This window comes from Leptopilina heterotoma, unplaced genomic scaffold, assembly GCF_015476425.1.
Source record: "Leptopilina heterotoma isolate Lh14 unplaced genomic scaffold, ASM1547642v1 Lhet_0, whole genome shotgun sequence".
Taxonomy (NCBI): Eukaryota; Metazoa; Arthropoda; class Insecta; order Hymenoptera; family Figitidae; genus Leptopilina; species Leptopilina heterotoma.
The window spans coordinates 1,169,513-1,185,838 of record NW_025110811.1 but is presented as its reverse complement, the minus strand read 5'-3'; the positions used below and the strand labels follow the sequence as shown (position 1 = coordinate 1,185,838).

General features: G+C 26.2%; 4 protein-coding genes and 1 non-coding gene across 5 annotated transcripts; 3 read left to right on the top strand and 2 right to left on the bottom strand.

The window, feature by feature from the left end:
• The first annotated feature begins 30 nt into the window (after positions 1–30).
• LOC122507946 (MRG/MORF4L-binding protein) lies at positions 31–1,370 on the top strand. Its single transcript, XM_043621006.1, has 4 exons — positions 31–254; positions 403–524; positions 631–988; positions 1,130–1,370. The coding sequence occupies exons 1-4, from the start codon at positions 143–145 to the stop codon at positions 1,282–1,284; spliced, it is 747 nt and encodes a 248-aa protein (XP_043476941.1). The 5' UTR covers positions 31–142; the 3' UTR covers positions 1,285–1,370.
• A 1,179-nt stretch (positions 1,371–2,549) lies between these two features.
• LOC122498698 (40S ribosomal protein S28) lies at positions 2,550–3,529 on the bottom strand. The gene is made up of 2 exons (XM_043606597.1): positions 3,212–3,529; positions 2,550–2,690 (listed from the first exon to the last, which is right to left on the bottom strand). The coding sequence occupies exon 1, from the start codon at positions 3,452–3,454 to the stop codon at positions 3,257–3,259; it is 198 nt and encodes a 65-aa protein (XP_043462532.1). The 5' UTR covers positions 3,455–3,529; the 3' UTR covers positions 2,550–2,690; positions 3,212–3,256.
• Positions 3,530–4,055: 526 nt separating this feature from the next.
• Positions 4,056–4,162, top strand: LOC122510485. The gene has a single exon (XR_006302447.1). It is a non-coding gene; the product is annotated as a U6 spliceosomal RNA (small nuclear RNA).
• A 1,185-nt stretch (positions 4,163–5,347) lies between these two features.
• On the bottom strand, positions 5,348–10,245 carry LOC122508974 (stromal membrane-associated protein 1). Its single transcript, XM_043622714.1, has 8 exons — positions 9,935–10,245; positions 9,194–9,327; positions 8,950–9,117; positions 8,642–8,858; positions 8,266–8,526; positions 7,913–8,157; positions 6,375–6,521; positions 5,348–6,248 (listed from the first exon to the last, which is right to left on the bottom strand). The coding sequence occupies exons 1-8, from the start codon at positions 10,050–10,052 to the stop codon at positions 6,138–6,140; spliced, it is 1,401 nt and encodes a 466-aa protein (XP_043478649.1). The 5' UTR covers positions 10,053–10,245; the 3' UTR covers positions 5,348–6,137.
• A 126-nt stretch (positions 10,246–10,371) lies between these two features.
• LOC122508899 (dystrophin-like) lies at positions 10,372–16,235 on the top strand. The gene is made up of 9 exons (XM_043622588.1): positions 10,372–10,706; positions 12,582–12,651; positions 13,080–13,219; positions 13,309–13,516; positions 13,628–13,871; positions 13,954–14,574; positions 14,833–15,103; positions 15,229–15,522; positions 15,612–16,235. The coding sequence occupies exons 1-9, from the start codon at positions 10,700–10,702 to the stop codon at positions 15,731–15,733; spliced, it is 1,977 nt and encodes a 658-aa protein (XP_043478523.1). The 5' UTR covers positions 10,372–10,699; the 3' UTR covers positions 15,734–16,235.
• Positions 16,236–16,326: the final 91 nt, after the last annotated feature.

Genomic DNA, 16,326 nt, shown 5'->3' with positions numbered 1-16,326 from the left:
TAATAATAAACTCTCTTTATAGCTTCTCAACCCTGATATGTTCACTGCTTTTAATAACCCTAAACAACTTTTGAGCCTTGTAAAATCAAAAACAAAAAGTCTCGCTCGCAATTGTATTTTCGTTTGACGTTTTATTTATTTGATGTTAAGAATGGCTGTCAAAGAAAAACAATCCGACTCCACTGAGGAAATCGAGTGGAATGTGGAAAATGAAATACAACTTTTCTTTGCAATGAATGGTCACAAACCAGTTGGTATGTTTTATATTAATATTGAATAAAATTCTTTTATTAAAAATTTCATTAGAGGATAGTTTTTGTTTATCTTGTTAACTTCTGCAGCTTCTGTAAAAAAGTAAATTAAAAATATGCGATCTTAAGAAAATTTCCCATCTATTTTTAGGAGTAAACAAATATTTCCACATGGTTTGCATTTGGGAGAAATTTCGTGCTGCTATTCACAAGGAAGTGTCCTTGAAAACAATTTGGGATCACTTGGAGTCAATGTACGATTTAATGTCACTGGTATGTTTTATTGTTTCATTTTTAATTTCATTAGTAAAAACAAATTTTCTAAATGTAATCTAATAGAACAGACGCCGGTTTTATTTTTTTCCCTCTTCATCTTTAGGATGATATGGAGGATTTTCCGTTTCCCAGCAACGAAGCCGATTTCAGTCTTCCCGAAGCGGAATTTCAGGATATAATTAAGTACCGTCAGGAAGAGCAAGAGGCTAAGTTGAAGGAGCAAAAGGAGAAGCAAAAAGAGGTGAAAAAGGAGAAAGAAGTTAAGGAACCAGTGAAAAAGGAAATACCCCGGGAAACAAAAACTCCAAAGGAGATTGAAAAGAAAAAGGAGGAAGTGAAAAAAGTTGCCAAAGAACCGGAAGTTAAGAAGGAGAAACAAAAGGAAGTCAAGGATGTTAAAAAGGAACAAAAAACACCCGCCAAAGGCAGATTAAAAGGAAAGGACGAACAAGAAGAACCAGGTATTTATTATTCCAAATATTAGAAATATTTAGATATTTTAAAGTTATTTTTAGCTCCTTGTAAGTTTTATTTAAGTAAATAGAAAAATTTTAATAAATGCGAAAAATAGAAAACAAATAAAGAAAATATTCTTTTCGCAGTCGTTGTTATCAAGAAAGAGCGCAAAGAATCGGAATCAAATCGAGAAGGCCCAAAGAGAGCGCCAAAACGACCAACGAGACAAAGTATTGATAGTTCATCTAAAGCATCTTCTAGTCCTCGCGATACGCCACCTCCGAAACGTCGAAGAATTTAAATTGACTGTTTTGTATCTATTTTATAAAAAATGTTACCTAGAATAGTTTTACAATACTATGAATAAATTTTACTGTTAACTTTTAAGTATAAATCTCAGTAAGATTTTAAGTATTACCCAAAAACAACTGTAAATACTTTTTTTTCTATCCGTAATTATTCAAGTATTAAGATAAAATTATTGTAAAATTCAAACGTTTCATTCTACACTTAAGAAACGATAATTTTTACTTCAATTTTCTATTAATGTCAAATGTCCACCATATTCAGTGTTTATGGAAATCTTATCTTTTTTTAACAATACATTTTATGTAAATAAAACTAAGTTTAAAAGTAAAAAAAAGCAGCTATCGAATTAATTAAACTTAAAGACTGAATTTTTTTTATAATTAAAAAAAAGAAATTTTTTAATTACAAAAGGAATTTTTTCAAAATTCAATCATTTTTTTCTTGGAATTTATAAATAAAATTATTCAAAACTTTAATCATTTTATTTTATTCAATTCTTAAAAGAAAGTTCTACGAGAATTCAATTATTTATATACAAAAATAAATAATTTAATGAATAATTAAATATTTTTTAAACTTGAATTCTTCTAAAGAATTTTATCAACATTTTTTTAAATAATTGAATTGTTTACGAAGAATTGCATTAAATTTTTTTATAATAATTAAATTCATTTAAGAAATTTAATTAAAAATGAATTGAAAATAATTATTACACTCTAAGAAACAATGAACAAATTTTTTTAAATAATTGAATTTTTTCGATGAATTTTATTCAAATTTTTAATAATAATTGCGTTTTAAGCGGAGTTAATTTAAAATTATATTAAAAATAATTGAAATCCTGCGATAAGTTGTAATATTTATAAAAATAATTGAATTCTTGCAACGATTATTATTAAAATTTTAAGAAATAATTGAATTCCTGAGAATTATATTATTTATAAAATAATTGAATTCCTTTGAACATTTTTTTATTTATGAAAATAATTGAATTTTTGCAAAGAATTTTATAAATATTTTTTAAAAATTATTCAATTTTTTTGGGAAATTTTTTATTAAAATAGTAGATACTAAAAATTATTGAATTAGGAAAAATTTGTGAAAATAATTGAAAATAGTAAATATTAGTAGATTTTTTAGTAGGCCAGTAATTTCCATAGTTTTACTGTATTCGAAAAATATAGCAAATAATTTATTTTATCGCAAAATTATGTAAATAAACTTTTTTTTGAAATTTGATAATAAAAATGCAGAAGATTGTTTGGTTACCAGAAGTATATTTTTAACTTGATGGAGTATATAAAATCATTTATAAATAGTCGTTGAAAATAAGGACATCATCGGCAAATTCCCCACACAGGTGTTGATGTTCTTCCATTTTTACAAAGATACTGGTAACTGAAACATTAAAATGAGGAACAATTAAATTTATAAAAAAGATTAATTAAAATTCAGATTTTAAGAAGATTAAATAGAATCAATAGAATTTTTTAAACCGGTGACAAAATAATGATTCTTCGAAATATTTATTATTTTTACATACTCAGATATAGACAAAATAGATATATTTCAAAAATAATGCAAAAATCTTAAGCAAAGTATGTAAATATCAAAAGATTAAAAACAATTACTTAAAATATGTTAAGAAAAATTTTTAATTCGAAGAAATTTTTAGGTTAGGTTTCCACTCTTGGAGTATTATTATTATTATTTATGTAATGTTAATTTTTGTTTATATAAAATAATGTTTGCTTTGGATTACACGATTCGGAATAAGTTGAAGAACAAAAAAATACAAGTTCCACGTGATAAATGCGAATTTCCAACGTGGGACGTCAGGATGATAACCTCAAAATGAAAAATAACACCGACCCACTTAAAATGTGCAAAATAACTTTTGGAGCATAAACACAACTTACCCATTTTTTTGTATTTTGGAATAGTAGTTTTTTAAAATGTAAAACTCATCGAAGTCTTCTTGCTTCACGTTCAGATTCGAGGAGGGTTAAGAGATCACCTTCTCTTACTGGTCCTTTTACATTTCTGATAATTTGACGATTTTGTTCGCCTAAAAATTCAACTTTGACTTGGGTACACTGGCCCTGTGATCCAGTGCGGCCCAAAACTTTAATAACACGCGCTAAAACAACTGGTTTATCCATTATTTTTTAGGGAATGCACGTGTCTCTAAAACAGTCACTTGGGCAAAAGAGCGTTTCTCGCCGAAAAAGAAAAGTTGCCTGCGCCGCGCAACTTGATTTAACTTCCGGTCAAATTAAAAACATGTTGATTTCAACCAATCGGAGGCAAATTTACTAGTGTAATGTGCATTCTCATTGGTTGTTGAAAAGATAATTTTGATAGTTTATAGGTTAGGAATGACAGGAAATGTAGATGGATGACGAACGTGATTGGTTCAATTTCTACTGTCATTATGGCGCTGTTTTTAAATTTTTCGGTTTGTTATTAGATCAATTTTACAAAAAAAAAATCGAGGTCATTTTTCTCAACACTAGTAGAATATCCAAAAGATCCAAAAGGTAGAATTTCCAACTTGTAGAATCCGAAGAATGTCCAAAAACAAGAAACGAAATATTATTTGAATTTGTGGGTAAGGTAGATTTCCCGAAAAATTATCTACAGTGTTAAATCTAATTATGTCTGTTAGATGGCTACCGATAGGTTTCATGTACAAAATATCTCTCGCAAGTGTAGAATAAAGTGTGCAGTTAGTATATAAGAAAATATTTTCGACAAACTTGTGTACTTGCTTCGGCAGTACATATACTAAAATTGGAACGATACAGAGAAGATTAGCATGGCCCCTGCGCAAGGATGACACGCAAAATCGTGAAGCGTTCCACATTTTTTGCTCCCTACGGTATTTAAAATTCGTTTATTTATTTACAGATTAAATGTTTTTAGAATTATTTATAGAATTTTTTTATTTAATTCTTAATTAAAACGATTCGAAACCGTTTAGAAAAAATTCATTGAAAATTATACTTTTGACATTAAACATAACCTAAAATTAAAGGGGTTGTTAAAATGAAATAAAAAAAATTGTTTTTACATATCAATTATATATATTTCTTCACGCGCATGATTTAAATCTTGACGTTGTACAACAGCACACTGTATTACTGGTTATTGTACAATTTATTCAGAAGTAATAAATGCAATTTAGTATTTTATTGTATAATAATTAAAAGTATGGATATTTTACAATTATTAGCACACAAAAAGAAAATAAAAAAATACTTTTTGTGAGTTAACGACTAATTCGGCTATGTGCGCGAATTTTCTCTATTTGCATAATTTATAAGAGGAATTAAAATATTCTAAAGAAATTTGCTCCTATAAATGCCCAAAAAAAAAATTAAAAAAACGTGAAGAAAACTAAAAAAAATCATGTAAATATTTCAATACATAAATTAATTTCGTAAATAAATTCAAATTTCTATCATAATATATATATAAGTCAAAAAAATTAAGCGTGACGATTAAAAAAAAAGCTTAAGGAGAGAAATATTTCGAAAAAAAAGAGAAAAAAAATTATCACAAATTTCTCTACATTGCACTTTCCTTAAAAAATGATCGTTAATTTTTAATTTTCAAGGCGTTTTTTTTTTGCAGAATTTTTCCAAACGAAATTATTTTCTAAAAAAAAAATAAAAAAAGCGATTTTTTCTCGACTTTGACAGTAATTTTTAGAATTATTTATTCAATTAAACTCGTTTCAATTTTGTAACAACAAACGAGTCATAAGTTTCTTAAAATTTTCTTCTCTGATTTTAATTATATGATCAGAAATGAATAATTATTGTCAAATTTTCGTTTAAATCAAATATCGCATCATAAATTCGTATTTCGGACGGTTTTTCAGTTTTGAAAATAAAGATCGCCTTAAAAATTTTACCTAAACATTTTCGCTGTTTTGATTAAAAATAAAATTCTATTCAATCGATAGTAAATTCAAAAGAATTTCAATTATTCATTTATAAAGAAAATTTAGTAAAGAAAAGAAACTTTATAAAGAATTAAAATTTTCAAAGTATACTTGTGATGTATGGAATATTATTAACGAAAAAATCGTGTTGTTACAAACAATGAAAATCTAACTTTACATTTTGTTTGCTCATTGTTTTTAAGAACAATTTCACACACGCACACTTAAAATCAGTCGACAAATATACTAGCTAGAGGAATATTTTCTCTTCCATTTTATAAGTTTCGAGAAGAAAAATAGGCAATCTAGTATTCTAATCAACTTTTTTTTCCTTTTTAAGTTATTTTTACCATTTTTACTGTTTTTGTTATCTACGCTCTTTACTTCTCTCCAGTCATAATAATAAATAATAAATTCGTCAGAATTTTTTAAAAAATCTAATCTAAATTTGGTTTTAATTTAAAAAATTTATAATTATGTTCTTTTTTTAACTAGAATGAGTATAAAAGAAAAATCTAAACGTTTAAACGCTGGAGACACGTAAAGAATAAATATTATTTTGTCCTACGATTTAATTTAAAAATCAAGAATCGAAATTTTACTTTTGAGTCACGGGACTCGAAATTGAAAAATTTCGGAATTACCTCGTTTCCTTGATTTTTGACAATTGAATAATTTTTCTTTTGTAATTCTGTCGTAATTTTGCTGTCCATAAACATTCATTTACAAGTGCTGAAAAATAACGTTTTTCCTTGGTGCCAACGTTAAATTGTATTTTTGAAGCTTTATGATGAAAATGATGCGCTTCGTAACAAATACTTTTTTTTGTAAATACTAGTGTGACATCAAACAAATCAACGGCCTAAAGATTTTAATTTTATATTCCATTTGTTTCGTTACTGCCAGAGATTCGTCGAGAGAGTTTGTCCAGGCAATGCAGAATTTGCTGGTTTTGCGGCCGTAAATCCAAGTCCATTCATTGAAAGTTGAGACATTTGTTGTTGCAACTAGAAAATTTTTTGTTTTTGATTCAAATTCATTTCTTCAAAATAAATTTAAAATTCTTTAAATGATGATAAAAATCAACAAAAATTATTGGGAAATGTAATAATTGATTAGAATTATGAACAGACCTGAGGAGCAGGATTGGAATTATGAATTTGTTGCGTTGGTAAATTGAAGAAAGGATTACTTCCTGGTGCTGGTAGGATATTTGGATTTGTCATCATTCCACTCCACGAATTATTACCAACAATGTTATTTTGTCCAAGGGGATTCATCTGAAAGAGAGAAAAAAATTACATTCTTCCATCAAAGTTCAGAAATTTGATTTCGTTTTTTTTTTTTACTTTTCCCTGATTTCTAGAGAGAATTTTTAATTTTTCCCTGTTTCCCATAAGAAATATTCAACTGCCCTTGAATATTTATTAATAAATATTCCATATTAATTTGATCCCGTAGATTTTTATTAAAGAAATTTATAAATATTCAAATCAATACAATAAAAAAAACCGAAAAAGCTAATTTTTATAGAAAAAAAAATTGTATTCAAAATTTTAAGTGTCTATGTTTTAAAAATAAAATTAATTATACTGTCGCGAACTATCCTCAATTATTTAAAAAAATAGAGAAAAATTATTAAAGAATTCAATTATTTTCAATACAATTCAATTATTTCCAAAAGTGTAATAAATTTATAGGGAAGAATTGAATTAATTTCATAAATAATAAAATTCTTCCCAAGAAATAAATTATTTTCATTTCAGTTCAATTATTTTTAAAAATTTAGTAAATTTTTCCGAAAAAATTCAATTAGTTCCGAAATTAATAAAATTCTTCGGAGAAATTAGAATAAAATTAGGAATTAAAGAATTAAATTATTTTTCATCCAATTCTTGGAAGTTTTAATTATTTTAGAAAATTTTGAATAATTTTTATTTCAAATTTAATAATCTTTAAAAAAAACTTAGATATTTTAAATACCAAATTTTTTAGAATTTTAAATATTTTTCGACACGAATTCTTAAGAATTCAATAATTCTTTTAATAAATAATAAAGTTCTTCGCAGAAATTGAATTGAATTTCTTTTTAAAAATTCAATTCTTTTAATAATTATATTAAAATTCTTCATAGAAATTGAATTATTTGTAAAAATCTCAATAAAATTTTTCATAAAAATTCAATTATTTTCAAAGTTAATAAAATTCTTAATAAGGACTGAATGATTTTCATAAATTAATAAAATTCTTGTTGCAGGGATTCAATTATTTACAATACAATTAAATAATACTTTTAGAAAATTAAAGTTTCTTTAAAAAATTGAATTAAAATTTCTCAGACATCTAAAATTGAAATAATTTTTTAAATATGCATTTACTATTAATACCTTCAGAGAAAATGAATTTTAACTAAAATTTTTTTAAGTTTATTGTAATTCACAATTATAGAAAATTTATTCAAGAATTTAATTAGGTAATGAAAATAGATTTAATTATCTACTGAAATAAGTAAAATAAAGCTATTTTTTGAAATTCACTGTTTTTTTAAAGTTTTCAAGGTAAAAAAGACTTTCAGGATATGCAAGGATCTGGACTTTTCCCTGATTTTCCAGACCTTTCGCAAATCCTGTTTATTTAGAGAAACGAATGGAATTTAAAAATATTTATTTACCATTTGAGCTTGCATTGTCATTGCAGAATTAATTTGTCCATTAACATGTCCTAACGCCATTTGATTAGCACCCATTGCAGTCATTTGTGAATTCATACACATTTGAGGAATTTGATTTGTTGCTTGTATTCCCATTTGAAATTGTTGATTCACTTGTTGTTGACTTGGAAAACTGTTTTGACTGAAAGCATTCATATTTTGTTGTGCAAATTGCTGTACTGGCATTTGTTGTGGAAACATGCCACCTGAAATATAAAACAGAAATTTATTTATACGAATTAAAATATATTAATCAAGTCTTAATAATGTTCGAGATAGAAAATAATTGAATTAAGAATAGAAAATGAACAAACCAGAAACTCCAAAAACGGATTGTTGATGACTCGGTGTTCCATAAAGAGCTAGAATACTGTCCTTGGTCATTTTGCTCTTTTCTTGAGCAGAGGGAACGGTTTGATTAAAAAAGCTCTCTTCTTCGGATTTTGTTGTTGTGCTACTTGTACTGGTCGTTGTGTTTGCAGTATCATTGTTAGCTGAACTCGATGGTGGAGCTGACAGAAATGAGGAGAAAATATCATCTGAACCATTTGAGCTGGTTGTATTTTCAGTTGAACCTGTTGAAAATGAAAATATCCAAATATATTTACGAGGAAAACAAATTAAGTTAAAAAAACCAACAAAAAGAAAAAGTTCTTCCTTTTCAATAACAATAAAAAAGGGAAATCATACCGAGGCCGAGTAGATCGAGTGTACCGCCACCGCCACCAGAATTGCTTATTCTATTTGGTTTTGGACTAACGGAGCTTCTTGGTTTCGGCAATTGAGGCACAACTTCAGGCTTTTTCACAGGTGGCAGAGGAGCTTGCGATACATTTGATTTTGAAACTTCCTTTTTACGTCTTCGTTGCTTCTCTGCCTCCTCATCGAGTTCCTTATCCCAATTTACCTTCAATTCAAAAATTACGTTATAAATTTTCAACAATTTTGAAATAGTAAAATTGTTATTTTATTTATTATTCTTCTTCTTCTCTGCTCACCTTGGGCAATGTTGGGGGAACCCATTCCCTGGCAATATATTTCTTATGCTCGTATTTTGCACGAATAAAATTTTCAAGGCTACTGTCAGTCTGAGGACGACGAAAACTATCCGGGAGATTCGCCTCATAAACAGCTCGAGCTCTCGAATTTCCCATTTGTTGTAAACTCTACAAAGAAAAAGAAAAAAACACTTTTAATCCTATTTTTTTAAGATTAAAATTAATAAACAAATTCCCAACTTACAACAACTTGTTCCGGAGTCCATGTGTCTAAATTAACAGATCTCACTTTGCTTATATGAACGCCCAGATTTCTGTGAATACCAGCGCAACGAATGCAGAGAAATATTCCCAAATTCCAACTCGCCCATCTCGGTCCTAAAAAAATCGTCTCAAAAATCAGAGAATAATTTTCCGAATACTTTAGCAATAATTAATTAATAAATTGTTTAAATACCATTCCAGAATTTTCCCTATTGAAAAATTAGAAAACATACCAAAAATCGAATATAATACATACTCAAAATACTCCACACATTATAAATCAATTAGATAAAATTATTATCAGTTACAATTTCAATGTCGATGACAGACTTGAAATCAAATCATATTAAAGTTATGCAACAAAAAGTATTTTTAACCTGAACAAATTGTCAATTTAAACGAACAGTCGAATCGCTTTTATGAAAAATAAGAATATTTTTTCTAAATAAGAACTGCGAAGGCAAAATAAAAATATGTAAAATTCCATAATTTCCACTCGTCAATTTCTATTGTTCTTATACTAACAATAAACACCTAACACTTAAAACTAAACAATTTTTTCAGAATGTGCAATTAAAATAATTTGCAAAATTTATCAGAACAAATTAGGTCGGAAATGAACAACAAAGCCGGATGAGAAATGAGAAGAGTCGATTTTCGAAAAAAATTAAGTAACTTCCTAATCAATTTTCTATAATTAATATTTTTAAAGTTCACGAACCTTTGGCATCACAATCAACACAATACTTGTTGTCTTCATCGCGAAGCATTTGATTAAGCAAATTTTGACATTTGTCTTGAATCTGTTTGGCACGTTCTTTTTCCATGCGAGTCGTCATTTTTCACGTCAAAAATTTTCTACTTTTTATTTATGAAAATATGTGTAAAAAGTTGAAAATGATTCACTGGTTGTTGTTTTATTATTTACGATGCGGAACGCATCACGAAAGGGAAAATTTACAATTAAAAAAAAAACGAATTTCCGAGTTTAGTGACCACGAAGACAAAAAAAATTGACAAGAAGACACAATGAAAAATCACAGATGGAAAAAAAATTCAGGGGTGGGTTGATATATTTGGTGTGAAAGAGGCTTAAAACAATGAACAGAGCTTAAAATGACAGAGAGTCGAGTTATCCAACTCTGTCAATAAACGTAAACATACTTTTGCCTACCCAGCCCTTAACACCGCTCTTTAACAGCTTTGAAACTTTTGAATTGTTTACAAAATGGAGTAATTACGTTTAAAAATAAGTTAAAAATAACAAATTTGTTCCAGTTTGTGTGCTTTACTAGTAGTGAAATTTTCAGGCTTTTGGTCTATTTATTTCGGAGTGAAAAATTGATTTCAAAGAAGATACAAGTGAAAACAATGAAGCCACCATGTGACAGGATTTACAAAACAAAGTTTTCCTAACTGTTTGCGTTTATTTGCTTCGAAAGAAACATGTTTTATAAAATCAATTAATCAAAGTATTCATCAAATTATGGAGGGTAAGTCTCTTAAGATTTGTAGTTATATTTTGTACTTAAATTCCGAAATACGTAAAATTAATTTTCCCTTTGTGTATTTACATAAATTTGCTCCAAAGTTTGAAGGCCTTGCACTCATCTGCTAAAACCTATTATTTAATACTTCAATTATTTTTAAAATTTTAACAATTATCCTTGAAAGAATTCAATTATTTTTATAAATATTGAAACTTATCGCAGGATTTCAATTATTTTTAAAATACAATTTTAAATGAATTCCGCAAAAAATGCAAAGACTATTATTCTTAAAAATAATATAATTCTTTGAAAGAATCACCAAGAATTTAATTATTTTCATAAATAATAAAATTCTTCACCGGAAATTAATTATTTTCAATATAATTGAATTATTTTTAAAAATTCAGGAAATTTATTCGTAAGAATTCAATTAGTTTCATAACTAGCAAAATTTTTCCCAGGAATTCAATTATTTTAAAAAATGTAATAATTTTATCCTTAAGAATTGAATTATTTTCATAAATAATAAAATTCTTTACAAGAAGTAAATTGTTTTTCATGCGATTCAATTATTTTCAAAAATGTAGTAAATATTTCCGAAAGAATTCCATTAGTTTTGAAATTAATAAAATTCTTCGGTGAAATTAGAGTAAAATTATGAAAGAATTCAATTATATTTAATCAAATTCTTGGAAATTTTCATTATTTCAGAAAATTTGAATAATTTTTTTTTAAATTTCATAATCTCTTAAAAAAATTTAGGTATTTTAAAATACTAATTTTTTAGAATTTTAAATAATATTTTTCGTCACGAATTCTTAAGAATTCAATAATTCGTTTAATAAATAATAAAGTTCTTCGCAGAAATTGAATTATTTCTAAAATTTTTCACAAAAATTCAATTATTTTCAAAGTTAATAAAATTCATATTAAGAATTAAATAATTTTTATAAATACATAATTTATTTTTGCAGGAATTGAATTATTTTCATAAATAATCAAATTCTTCATAGGAAATTAATTACTTTCAACAAAATACAATTATTTTCAAAAATTTAGTAAATTTTTTGATAAGAATTCAAATAGTATCATAAATAACAAAATTGTTCGCTGAAATTCAATTATTTCAAAAATAATTCAATTTTTTTTAAAAAGTTAATAAATTTCTTCTTAAAAATTCAATTCTTTCAATAAATAATAATTTCTTCTTAAGAATTCAATTCTTTTAATAAATAATAAAATTTTTCGTAGAAATTGAATTATTCTTGAAAATTTCAATAAAATTTTTCCCAAAAATTCAATTATTTTTAAAGTTAATAAGATTCTTAACAAGAATTGAATGAATTTCATAAATAATAAAACTCTTTTTGCAAAAATTCAATTATTTTCTGAAATAATAAAATTTTTACAGGAATTTAGTAAATTTTTTGATAAGAATTCAATTATTTTCATAAATAATATACAATTTTCAAGGAAATTCAATTATAAATAAATAGTGAAAATTAACGATCACTCCGAGTCAAGGAAAATAAAAATAAAAGAAATTCAATTCTTTTTACGTTTCGGCAGCACAGCTGTCCTCTTCAGAACTATAATTTAATTATAAAAAAATTAAATTCAATTATATTTAAAACAGAATTTTCATAAAATTTTTTTAGAAAAATCATTTCTTTAAAAAGATTTTTTTAATTCTTCTCAAGAATGTTATATGAATAACATTCTTCGAAAAAATTCAATTATTTAAAAAATATTTGATTAATTAAATTAAAGCACAATTAAATTAATTAAAGCACAAAACTTGAGTTTCTCTCAAATTAAATAATAAATTAAGTCTAACAGGTATTTTATTTAAAATTTAAATATTATATTATGTTTCAGGATTTGCGATCAGAAATAGAAGCGAAGACCACTCAATTAACGAAAGAAACGATCCAAGAAATTTTAGCAAGTAATTTCAAAATTTATTTACTGTTTACTAAAATTTTCCATCGTTCATGTTCCGAAAGTTCTGAATGTTTAAATGAACAAAATCGCTAATTATTTACATAATAAATGAATTTTTTAAATTTTGAATCTGAAATTATTCAAAAATTGAATTTTATATAAATATAATTATATTTTACGCAAGTACAAAACGATAAATTAAAAGATTTGAAATTTGAAATTTAAGTTTTCAATTTTCTTTAGTAATCAGTAATCTTAGGAAATATTCTTAATAAAAAATATTTTCTTTATTTGAGCTTTCAAAACTTGTGGATCATAATCATTCGTTTGTGTTTTTATTATATAGTTAATAATCTATTATTATTATCTAACAATAATTTAAATAAATAAATTTATATAAATAATAATAATTTTTTAAATTTCATAATCTAGTTGTATTCCAATGGAGGGATTAACATCAACTCATCCAAAGATGGAAGAAATTTTACAAAACATTAACGAGTGCAATATAATTCGTTACGCGTCTCATAGAACCGCTTCAAAACTACAAATTTTACAGAAGAATTTACACAGTACGTAAATTAATTTCGAATATTTCTATAAATAGTTGGAAATTTTTTTTTGATAATTATTACAATTACTTATAATTTATGTGTTTCAGTGCAAAATGTTCAATTGAAATTGATAGCCGGCATTTTTGAACGTCATCGACTTTCAGTGACTGAAAATTCTGTGAATTTAGATTGCCATGAAGTGGAGGATGTACTGTCGGATATATTTTTTGCCGCACAGAAGGAAGCGGGCATTAATTTCAATGTTGATCAAGTCACAAAATTGGCGATAAATTTTATTTTTAAAATATTTCACAGGTTCGTTTATTATTTTTTTTTTTATATTTTACAATCTTTGGTATTTCAGGGACAAATTTTCAATCTTTCGTAATTTAGGGACAAGGAAATAATATTATTTCTCTCTTTTAGAAACTATGAAGACAATATTTTAGTATTTTCGGTAAAAGTTGCATTGACATTGTTGAGTTCAGCAAAATTGGAAGAGAAATATGGTTATTTATTTCATCAGCTTGCGGATCATAATGCTTGTTTATCTGAAGCTGCACTATTCACGATGTTGACGAACATTTGTAAAGTAACGGAAATGCTCGGCGAGAGTGTTGCTTACGGAAATCATTTGATTCGCTCGACAGTTGCTAATTGTTTCAAAGAGGTACGTTTTTATTTTTCCTGATCTTTGACAATCCTGTAAAACAATAATTATACACTTGAATTAATTAAAATTAATGTTTCAGTGTCAAGGATCGCTTGGTATAACTGAAGCAGAGTTCTCCAAATGGCTAATGGAAGAACCTCCACTACTGACGTGGATTTCAACACTAAATCGCTTCAAATCAGCCGAAAATATTATTCACAATATTAAATGCTCCACATGTAAAGTAAATCCAATATCCGGACCACGATATTCTTGTTTGAGATGTTCGGGCTATCATCAATGTCAAAAGTGCTTTTTATTTGGTAAAACATCGGGAAAACATAAATTAAAGCATCCAATTCGTGAATATTGTATAAAAGCGTCGAATAAGGAAGTAACGAAATTAGTTTTTGAATTGATACGTAATAAATTAATGCTCTGTCCTTCGCGCTCTGTTATGAGTGCATTGGAAACTTCACTGCCCGATATGGATGATAGAAATCAAAAAACCGCTTTCGATTCCATATCAGTTAGAAGTACCATTAAACGAAGAATATGTAATGATCCGCAGAAGGAATTACAAAATATTATCAGCAGTCTAGAAGAGGAGAATAGACAATTGCAAACAGAATTACTCAAAATAAATGATTCTAAATTCGGAAGATTGCAGAATCATCGTGTTGCCATACAATCTCAATTAGAGCGTCTTAAAGTTTTGAAGGTACTTGTTGATATTTAGATAATTACTTTTAAATGTCGTTTTCTTTTTATTTTTATGTTTCTTCTATTTTTATTTGTATTTTTCTATTTCTATTTTATTATTTTCTAATTCCATTGCATTAGAAAATTTATATAGAATAGAAATAGAAAAATACAGATAAAAATTAAAAAATAATTATAAAATTATAAAATAAAAATACTAGCTATTTTATTATTTTCTATTATCTATTTTAACAATTTGAAAATTGTTTTATTGCAGAATTGTCTTTTTAAAACTCCACCGGGACCAAATTTGCTGCAAAGCACACCAATGATTCATCCAGCAGTGTCGCGAATTACACGCTTGCCAATGGCATTTGAATTGAGTCCAATTGTTCGTCAAGCAAGTGGTAAAAATGATAAAACGTCATCAAAAAATGACATTGATGAATCAATGTCCCGACATTTTTCGGAAAGAACGTCAACAGATTCGGCATTTAATGAATTGTCAGCGGAACGTCCTCAAATGGAATTAAGTACATGGATTGGAGGTGAACAAAATTTGCATCTTCTATATTAATTGAAAATTAATTAAAAAATTATACTATTTTCCATAAGTATTTTTTTTTTCATTTTAAAAGATGATATTTTTGTTTAAAAAAAAATTTAATTACAGGAGGTAAATGTGATTTTACACCAAAGGAAAGTGGATTTTCTCAATGGTTTGCTTGCTCATCGGAAGAAAATAGCAATAGACATGGGGATAAAAGAATTTTCGATAACAATTTCACTTTATCAAAGAAGCCAAATTATTTGTCTCCAAAAAATGTGCCTCGTGATAATTCATTGTATTCTATTCAAGAATCCAAAAAACGCTCTCAACGCAGTGGCATTGAAAATATTCAAGGAGATCTCAACGATATTTTGGATAGATTACAAAATATGGTGACCAACGATTGTTTACTTGATGGTAAGTTATTTAAATAAAATAAAATTAACTACTTAATTTTAAATAGTCCATAAAAAGAGGCAAACGTAAACAAAATACTTGAATTTCAGAAAGTTTGAGTGTCGACAATAATTGTGAATTGAAACGCGCCGCAACCGAAATGGAAGATTTATTAACAGGATTAATTGAAGGAATGGAATCTCGTAAAACGAAATTGGCAACGATTGTTTAAAACTGTGATTCTTATTTCTATACCGTCCATAATTGTGTATTTTTAATCTAAATACGTCTAATACTTGAATTTTAAGTGAGAATATTTTAATCAAGAATATTAATTGAAATGGAAATAATTCCACACGTGCTGTTTTTTATACTCTACACAGATTATTATTTACTCCACTTTTATTATTATATTCTAATATTATAATTAAGAAGTATTATAACATTCTATTATTGTATGTTACTACTATTAGTCTGCAAAGTGCAAAAAAAGATGTGTGTATAAAAAAAACTCGCCGAGAGTGAAAAACTAAAAAAAATGATTTATCGCATAAAGTCAATATATTAAAAGTGAAAAACAGAGTTTTTCACAAGTGATGATTTTTATGTCATTAGAATTTTAAGTGAAGCACAAAATAACGAATAAGATTTTTTACGCAACGATATAGGGATCATACTTTTGTAGATGACCCAAAACATAAATTTACTATAAATAAAAAACCATTTTATGTAAAGCTTTGATCAATATTTTAATTTATGTAGAAATACATACACGTAAACATAATAATAAATTCATTATATTATCTATAAATGTAAAATTGGCAT

Coding starts and splice junctions, on each gene's coding strand:
- LOC122507946 (XM_043621006.1), top strand. CDS start 143: ATGTTAAGAATGGCTGTCAAAGAAAAACAATCCGACTCCACTGAGGAA. Junction 525..630: donor TGTACGATTTAATGTCACTG/GTATGTTTTATT, acceptor CTTCATCTTTAG/GATGATATGGAGGATTTTCC. Junction 989..1,129: donor GGACGAACAAGAAGAACCAG/GTATTTATTATT, acceptor TTCTTTTCGCAG/TCGTTGTTATCAAGAAAGAG.
- LOC122498698 (XM_043606597.1), bottom strand. CDS start 3,454: ATGGATAAACCAGTTGTTTTAGCGCGTGTTATTAAAGTTTTGGGCCGC.
- LOC122508899 (XM_043622588.1), top strand. Junction 15,104..15,228: donor ATTAAGTACATGGATTGGAG/GTGAACAAAATT, acceptor ATTTAATTACAG/GAGGTAAATGTGATTTTACA. Junction 15,523..15,611: donor CAACGATTGTTTACTTGATG/GTAAGTTATTTA, acceptor CTTGAATTTCAG/AAAGTTTGAGTGTCGACAAT.
- LOC122508974 (XM_043622714.1), bottom strand. CDS start 10,052: ATGACGACTCGCATGGAAAAAGAACGTGCCAAACAGATTCAAGACAAA. Junction 8,527..8,641: donor ACTCGATCTACTCGGCCTCG/GTATGATTTCCC, acceptor CATTTTCAACAG/GTTCAACTGAAAATACAACC. Junction 8,158..8,265: donor ATCCGTTTTTGGAGTTTCTG/GTTTGTTCATTT, acceptor TTTATATTTCAG/GTGGCATGTTTCCACAACAA.